At 40.6% G+C, this 9,548-nt stretch overlaps 1 protein-coding gene across 1 annotated transcript in view; it reads right to left on the reverse strand.

The window, feature by feature from the left end:
• LOC122341366 (netrin-1-like) overlaps positions 1-7,921 on the reverse strand; it is a 42,424-nt gene extending 34,503 nt beyond the window's left edge. Inside the window, exons 1-2 of the mRNA XM_043234710.1 lie at positions 7,661-7,921; positions 6,446-7,495 (exon numbers count right to left, since the gene is read on the reverse strand). Coding sequence (XP_043090645.1) covers positions 6,446-7,460 — 1,015 coding nt within the window. The 5' untranslated portion in view covers positions 7,461-7,495; positions 7,661-7,921. The remainder of the gene's footprint in view (positions 1-6,445; positions 7,496-7,660) is intronic.
• Between the last annotated feature and the right edge of the window lie 1,627 nt (positions 7,922-9,548).

Genomic DNA, 9,548 nt, shown 5'->3' on the forward strand with positions numbered 1-9,548 from the left:
CCTCTAAGAGCAGGATATATCGTGTTTTCTCTGAACTCCCATAAAGCCAAACAAAGCCTTTTGGCTCATAAGTCATGTGTGTTTTGAATTATGAGCTCAACAAAACAAAATCCCTAAAACATGGAGCTCTTTGCCCAGAGGACTGGCGATACACTGGGGTTAGGATTTTGAAATCCCAAAATACATCCCTTTTGTGTTTTCTTTGTCTTGTTCAGTTCAGATTTTTTCCTTCCCCCTGTACTTCACCACAAAATCACAAGCCTGCGATCCTACAGTTTTGGTTAGTCAAACAATGCTAGCGGTTTAGCGGATGTTTTTTTTTTTTTTTTAAATGGCTATAAATAAACGAAATGTAATATTAAAGACTTGTTCTCTAGAATACAAAAAGGCACAAACAGTCAATAACATTAAGCGCATCAATACTGCAAACCTGTTGGGGTTTTTTTTCTTAATTTAATAGCAATAAGTAAAAGTAATTTTGCTAGCAAGCAAACAATTGATGATAACCACTGACTTCCGTAGTAAATAGGAGGGAAACTACTATGAAAGTCAATGGCTACCGCCAACTTTTGTTTGCCGATGTTCTTCAGAATGTCTTCTTTTGTGTTCAGCAGAAGAAAAAAACTCAAAAAATTCATTTTTGTGTCTACCTTCCCTGTAGGGTTAAGGAGGAGAGGAAATACGTAACTAAACCTAAGTGTGCAACTTGTGGCACAGTTCACTCGATGATTAAAAAACGCATCATGAAGGAAGTTCAGGTTTTATTTTGAGATCTCTTAATGAAGTCAGAGCTATCTCATTGGCACATGTGTGTGTTTTCTGCCCTGGGTGAGTCACTGAGTCGGCTGACTGCAGGGGCATTAGGAGATGTGTAAGTTTCCATGCAGTGGGTGTCAGAAGCAGCTCCGAAGGACTGACCAGCAGTCCACCTGCTTCTGATTAGCGGCTCCAACTCGCTCCTGCTCTCGTTTTTTCTCTCTTAGCATTTGTTTTCATTTCTGTGGCTTCATTATCTTCTCATTTAGGGACAGGGATCACGCAGGAGTAGTTTGGTGTGATTTAAACAATTTAATTTCCTGTTTTTAACAAACAGCTTGACGTTCTTGAGGCACATTTGTAGCACAATGTTCTGTAACCACAAACTGCTGTGTGGTTACACAGTGGGTGGGGCTGTACTCATTTGCATTTATGCATTAGAAAGATACATATGACTTATACTGTATTTAAGGTCTAACACTGCATGCATGCCCTAAAAATCATATCCATGACTCAGGGGTTAATGGTTCCATTGCTCCATTGAAGTAGAAGTAATTTTCCCCCATTCTATTTAGTGTGATGCTGCAGTAAGGCAAATTTTAAAATAGACATATTATGCCCCTTTTTACAATATGTAATAGAAGTCTGGTGTCCCCAGAAAGCGTCTGTGAAATTTCAGCTCAAAATGCCCTACAGATCATTTATTATATAGTTTTGAAAATGCCTATTTCGAGTGGAAACAGAAACAGGCTGATTTTCACGCCTGTCTTTTTAAATGCAAATGAGCTGCAATTCCCCGCCCCCTTTTTCAGAATCATTGTAGCTGGTACCTGCTAAAATCATCTTGTTTTGATTCTGATTGTCATTTTATTGCACTGAAATCATGCGTTTTAAATCCTATTCGATTAAACTTCTGATATTTTACCGAGTGCACACATCGAGTCACAAAACCAGTCGACTAATTGTGTCTGTGAAGGTAAACAGCTGGGAAATAAATTGCACATTTATAGTTTTCTCACATTTTCACTATGGCATTTGAACTGGTACAGCGTTGTCGCTTGTGAAATCCTAACGATGGTGCCTTGGATGTAAATTTACGGATTAAGAGATGGTAATATTATAATGAGATCCCTTGGCAACATCACAAGGGGAGCAAGATCAGATGCGCTCATTATTTTTAGAGCCTTGTAGAAAAAGGCTTAGTAAAATTACCATTATTAGTTACCGGGTTAATCTTTTTCACATTTTCTTAGTTGGTAAATGCAGCAGGAACTTGATTTTAGTCGTTAAAACCTGGAAATGTAGATTTTTTCTTATATGATATGTCACCTTTAAGCAAATTTTTTTTAAGAAACTTTTATAAAAAAATTATGCATTTATTATTATAAATAATGTATTAAAATAAAATATCAATTTAAATCAATCAATTGCTATATATATATATATATATATATATATATATATATATATATATATATATATATATATAATAAATAATTTAAATAAAACAAATATAATTTTAAAAATCTATAAAATATCATAAAATTTGAAATTTAAAACTAAAGCAATTGTTCTCCCTTTTACTTTTACTATAATGCTGCAGCAAGAAACTAAGTAATTAATTAAAAAACAGCTGAAAAGAAATGTAATTAAATTAATTGAAATATTAATATAATAAAACATGTAAAAATAGAATGTATATATATGTGTATATATATATATATATATATATATATATATATATATATATATATATATATATATATATATATATATATATATAAAATACAAATAAAATATTATTTAAAAAACATGTTTTTCAAAATGTGAATTTTTTTTGTTAAATTAATAAATGAAACGAGTTCCTGAAAGCTCCTCCAGCACCCTTAAACACACATGAGGGCCTGAATGTCTAGCAGTCATTGTTTTCCGCGGGGGACTGCAGAGGTTTTATGACATCACCCTTTTGCACAATTCTTTCATCAGACTTTTGGTCCGGCAACAGCACTGAGAAAACCACAGATGGTCCGCAGACCTCGAGCAGCTCTTCATGGTAGCCCAGAAATCAGCTCACGGTTCCTCTTAGTCTGCTTGCATCACGGCAGGCCAAAAACACCACGACCCCGAGGACCACAGTGGAACAATGCAGACGGTTCCAGCAGTCTGCTCTGTGTCTGCCTTCACCAGCCTCCACGCACGGGTTAACTTGCTTACGTGAACGTCCAGTCCACAGCAGAGTTTTGCTAACAGAAACCGCAATCTGTAAACTATATCCATTCAATCTGAGCGCAATTCCTGATAGAAGTCGACGCATAAATCTGGAGCGCAGGGACGTGCCTCGTGTCTATTTTTACGTTTCTGACTGAGCTTTGCGTCGGACGGAGGATTGAGCCGATCTGGCATCGAGTTAACCGCAAAATATTAAAAACCTCCTGCCTGCTGAAGACGTGTTTGTGCACAATGAAAATGAACGCTTTGATCTTGTTTCCTTTAGCGAAATCTTTTGTGAAATCTTAGGAATGCTGTCGGTCCTCAGTGAAATTTTTACTTTTATCGAAGGAGATTTTATCACCACTGTATGGATTGGATGCCTGCACTTTTATTTCTTTTTCCATGGTCGAACAAAAAAAGAAAGAAAAAATAGTAAGAAGCAAGCTAAGCATCCTGAGGGGAAAAGACTAAATTGTGAGATATCGACTCGAAAAAAAAACTAACTCCAGAAAGTAATTCATCCTGTATTTTTTCATTCTCTAAAATAGATTATGAGATATATAAAAAGATGATTTCTGTATTGTGTCTGTGTCTATGCACCTGTGAGAGATCCTGTCTGATGATCGGATTTTGTTATAGCGCTTCTCATGTCTTGCAAAGATAAAGCGCTCACATACCAAGCCATCGCGGATCTCGATACTCGAATAGTTTATGAAAAGTTAAATGCGTCATAAACAGTGGTATTATGTACCTGACTTTTGAGGAGGAGTCAGTGTGGATTCTGGCTTACTTGAAAAACCGATGTCCCTCAAAATACACTACTGATCTTTTTTGAACTATTTCATGTAGCTACTTTAACTCCATTTGAGTTTTTTTATCTGTACAAATGTTACATTTCTAGTCACATCTTACAAAGATACAAAGTTCTCCTACACTACCAAGCCATCTGTAGCTCTGATAAACTATTATATATTACGAAATTAAAATGTCAATTCTGGATTACTTGACAAGATGAAACCATCTAAAATAAAATACCTTATTAAATTTCATGTTTAAAACAAATGATAATGATGGCACCTGTCAAAAAAAAAATAAATAAATAAAAATAAAATATATATATATATATATATATATATATATATATATATATATATATATATATATATATATATATATATTTATGTGCAGGCATTTTAGAGCTTTTATGCACATTTATTTGAACAAATGCTTAATTTTTGGAAGAAGCCGCATTTAAAATAGTCTGATTGCACACATTTGGGCGCTTTTAACTTAATCCAGAAATGAATTTTAAACGGTTTTTAGGTGATGATCAGTATCAAATAACGTATAGTATTTATTAACCATAAAAGTGACATGGTAATCTGCACATATAATTTCCAAAAATATTTATTTTTAAGATATTGTGCAAATTCACCGAATGCATCTATAAGGTAACACCTTCATCTGAAATACTCTTACCACCGTGATGCACAAATGTGGAATAAATAATAAAAAAATAACTACATGGCCTGTTTGAACAACGTCTTCTCAGTCTCCTTGCCCTGCGTGTTTTTGCAAGTTTGGCAAAAACTGTGCAGTGCACCCATAAAACCCAGAATCTATCTAGATAACAATCTTACGGTCGTGCGAACGCTACACCTAATTTGCCACAAATACCTGCCTTGCCCGCCTCCTTCCACCGAGCAGAATGGAAAGAATCCGGACAGAAAGGCTTAACTCTTAACTACGAGGCACTCGATCAAAGCAAGCAAATCTGTACCAGATGCAACAACCTCTTTGAAAAAAAAAAAAGTTAAACCAAGACTATTGAGAAGCCTTTTTTTTCCCTCATCCACGGCTTGATCATCGAGTCTTCCCGTTCACCTCTGCGTCGTCGCGTGCAAAAGCGAAAACGGCTACTGTCAGTCATCTCTCGTATCATGATGGTGCCCTCATTCTCCATTCATGGGAACAAACTTTCATTGCGATCCACGGGCCACACGTTCACCCGCGTCTGCATGCGCACGACGGCCATCTGCCAGGAGCGTTTGATATCTGCTCGCGCTTCATTTCACAACCACCTCGTCAAACAGAGCACTTGCTGACGGTTTGACGCTTTTCTTGTAAAGAGTTGCGTTTAACGAACAGAGCAGACCAAATCTTTCGTGACAGGCCATAAAAACAGCAAGTTACCAATTTGCCGAAACACCCCTATTATGGCAAAACTGCAAAAAAAACGAAAAGGATTTATTCGCTTCTTTCACGAGATCCTCTCGCTCGTGTTTTCGCGACAGATGCTATTTTCTTCCTTAGTGGGAAACTGACTTTTCATCTGGAAACAAGCGGTTTGCTTTCGGCTCGCCAAAACAAACAAGAAGGCCGATGTAATCTTTCCTTCAATCTGATAATGACACCTGCCTTGCAATAACACGACAAGCCTTTTCAGCAGATCTCGCCCTCCAGAACGCTTCCTTCCACTGAATGGATGTTGAAAGGCACTTCCAAGCTCAGTTACACCCACCCACCCATCCAGATGAGAGGCTACGAGCACCATACGGCGGGCTGTATTACACGTGAGCCATTTCAAGGCAAAAAAAAAATGTTTTAAATGAGATTACGACAGATTTGTTTTGATCTACAGTCTCAAATCTGATCTAATGATCGCCTGTGGAAGTAAAACCGGTATGGGATTTTATAACAGGACTCATGTGAAAACACAGACACATGTTCACGTGGGTTAGAAGTCTGTAATGTATCTTTTCTTTTACGTTAAACGCAGAGTATTCGGAGCGGTTTGATGGTTTTTAAATAATAAAATATAACATAAAATCACCCCAAAGCTCCTCAAGTTAAAAAAAAGACACACTTTGATTCAGTATGTTCATTTCCATTACTTTTGGAACTAAAGTTGATCAATTAAACAAGAAAAGGAAAGAATGAAACTTAAGGTTGAGATCTTTTTTTTTCTTTCTTTACATTTTAGGGATGTCTGCATCTTGCGAGATCCAACAATCTGAAACCGCGCATGGAGTGTCTCTGTATTCAGCATTTTTCTAATCTAATGCATATTTCTCACAATCACAATCCCATGCCCAACCGCTTTCAGAGCCATGCAAGCTATTCCAAAGTTTCGGTGTATATTTCGTGCGGTCTTCTGGACCGAGAAAACCCTCGCCACTGCATTATTTCCGTAGTAACCACAGGTCCTGTGACTTTCTTTCATAAATGATCGCATACCACCATAACACGCATGACTCAACAACGTAATCTTTTATGAAATGTTTGCCAATCATCAGCATTTTTATGAAGTATAAAGTAGACCAGAAATGACTCATTCGATGTCTGTTAAATGCATCCTCGAACTTTTCGACAGGGATACGCGAAGCAGCAGCCTGCGATTCCTACTTTTTCACCATTATTATAATACGACCGATTAACCCTACACGAACCCGATCGTGAAATGTTTCCATCGACTCACCGACGCATTCGTTGGCCTCTCGTGCCGTCGCGCGCTGCCACGGCCGGTCGTAGTGGAACGGCTTGCACCTGTCGCACTCCGGTCCCGCCGTGTTGTGCTTGCACTCGCACACTAGGTTCCCTTCGCGGTCCTTGACGCACTTCGACGCGTGCCCGTTACACTTGCACCGACCGCCGACCTGCAGGTCGGACACGGCGTAAAAATACGAGTCCCTGGCGAGCTCCGAGTCATCCTCGTTCTCGTCCCCGAACGTGTGCAGCCGGTTGAAGGTCACTTTGATATCGGTGGCCGTGACCCAGTCCTGCAGGACGGGAGAGTTGTCGAAGTCGTGCGCGGAGGGTCTGCCGTCCAGCGTGCTGAACGCGATGAGGCCGCCGGTTAACGGCTGCATGTCCGTGTGCGAGTCCGTGCAGATCGCTTCCTGCTCGTTCTGCTTGGTGATCGCAGCTTTGCTCGGTTTGTTGTACATTTTCTTGCACTGGGTCGAGTAGAACTGAAAGGGCACCCAGGTCTTCCCGTAATCCATGGATTTGAAGATGGCCATGGATTCGGGGCGAGGAGAGCAGAACTGGAGGCTCACGTAAGTCACCTCGAACTTCTTCCCCAGGGACAGCGTGAGGGTCACGTTTTGCGGGTACTGCACGTAGTTCTCCGACTGCCAGCAGGTGAGGTTGTGAGGGTTGTTGAGGTCCGTCAGGTACGCGGGGGGATGCGACTTCTTGGGGTCCGCGGCGTCGCAGATGTTGCAGTCCCTCGATCTCTCCTCGCCCTTCTCGGTCACCACGCAGTAGCGCGACGCCGGGGCGCCGCAGGTGCTAGATACGCGCACGTCTTTCCCGAACGCGGAGTTCACAAAGTCGGGGATGCAGCGTCTGGGGTTGCCGTTCTCGTCGTAACACGGGTCCGGGGGAGAGGACTGAGCCGCGAACATACTCATTCCGTATCCACCGCGAGCGCCGGCCACCATCCCGATGATGGACACCGTGGAGACGCACGTTACCAAAATCCTTAGCATCGCGACCCGGGGTCCTCGGTGTCCCTAAAACAGCACTGAACAAATAAAGAAACTTTTGCTTTTAAAAAATAAAACAACGAAATGCGTGTATTCAGGATAATTTAGCTCGGAATGTCCAGTGGCTATGCTATGTGTGAAAGATTCGTGCGTAATTACAGGCGACTTTTTTTTTTAAGACGAATCCACAAAGTGCACTATACCTCTTTTGCTCGGGTGGAGAAGTATGGCAAAGCCTTCTAAAAAGAAATTATAAGGTACTCTCCCTTTCTTTTCTCTCTACCGGATATGTTGTAATCTCTTTTCCCACTTTCAACCGATATGAAACAGAAAACCTGCTATTACTTTTCAAGGCTCCCTTTCTTCCTCTGCCTAACTCATTCACACCTCTGCCTCTCTGTGACTGAGCGTCGCAGCTCAGCCCTTCTCTCTTTCTGCTGCTCTGCCTGTATTCAATAGGGGGTTCAGTCGTTTACCATTCTGCGCGCCTGCACGAGTAAAGCACTTTATTGCCCATGTGCGCAAGAAGCACAATGGAACTCTAACGCGCGCCCGTCTGTAGTTGCATCGCGAGCTATTTTTAATTACAAGGGGAACTTTTGACTACGGTGCGACTGATTTATTCGTGCGTGGGGCCTTTTTGTTAGAAACAGGCTACAAATCGAATACCGATTCGTGCTTTTATATGCGTTTTGCATTGTTTTGTTTTTTTAAGTAAAACCAAATGCATCACTTTTTCGTTAATACGCCACATTAAAGACAAAAAAATTATAAAAAAAAATAACTCAATCACGGATAGATAGACGCATGCAAACTGAGTTTTGCACGATATGCGATGGTTGCGCATTGCGTTTTGACCGGATGCGGCGTTTAGCGCGTAAAAAAGAAATGAAATAAACAGCATATGCACGTTATAAATGCGCACTCAAATCCAGACGCGGCGGTGATCGCGCATGTCCACTGCTGGCCACCCACCGTGTCCCGTACTCACTTGTTGATTCGCCGTGCCTCACAATAAAGACACAGCGACACCGCGCGGCAGAGCGCGGGATAGTCTGACCTCTCTGCGCTTTCCTCGATTGCTTACTTGATGGCGTTTACGGATCAGAGCAGGCACGAGATTTGAGTAGGCATATAAATGACCAAATGGGCGACTGTCCAACAGCGTGGCATTTAATATCTGACACGTCTCAAATTGCATGTGAAGCAAGAAACGTCAAAACGTTTCTTTTCTTTTTTTTAATTATGATTAAGGGTGTGCGTATGCATTACTGCAGAGTTTTAGTTTTCAATCTAATAGTGCTAACACTATAGTGCATTTCAGACTTTCACGATTGGCCGTATGTGAACTGCGCACGTAGCAATAAGCATTAAGCTTGTTAGAAACATAACTGGAGAAACTTTACTCGTGCTTTCAAAGGAATGGGTGATGCTTCAGTAGAAGATGAAGAGAAGTAAAGATCATTAGTGTTGGTATTCTGCGGTAGTGTGTTGAATCAGCGGGTTAAGTGAAAGCCACAGTATCAGAACGTCATGCCGCTTTAAAAGAGCAGCACATTCATAAGCAGGGCCTATTCGTCTTCTAAAATGGCTCAATTGGATCAGACATGCTCTTTTGGTTCTTGGTAGTAGATGAATGTTGCGTCTCTTATCTTGCTCGTCAGCTTTCCTCGCCACTGTCCTTGGTGCTGAAGTCGAACCGGAATGTTGTCGTTATCGCAGGTCTCACAGAAATAGCAGGTTCGAGACTTTTGGTAGATGAACGTCTTTAACGGTGACCAGATCTAGGAGTATTTAAAAATGTTCGACTTCTGAGGTCTGATCTTCTTTTTCTTAAGCGTCTTGTTATGCTTCAGATTATTCAATAATTCAGCTTATTGATCATTTTTTACAAATGTATTTCAATGTGAAACTACACATGTGGAAATATAGTCGCTCTCGGGCCATCTAAGGTGTAGTTTGTTTTTAACATTACGTCCCTTGCTCACAAACGGATTCCTCTGCGGTGAATGGGTGCCGTCAGAACACGCTTGACTCTGTCAATTAAAATCGTATGATGGATTTGTTCATTACAAACAAAAAAATGAATCG

The sequence above is a fragment of the Puntigrus tetrazona genome, chromosome 3 (genome assembly GCF_018831695.1).
Source record: "Puntigrus tetrazona isolate hp1 chromosome 3, ASM1883169v1, whole genome shotgun sequence".
Lineage (NCBI taxonomy): Eukaryota > Metazoa > Chordata > Actinopteri > Cypriniformes > Cyprinidae > Puntigrus > Puntigrus tetrazona.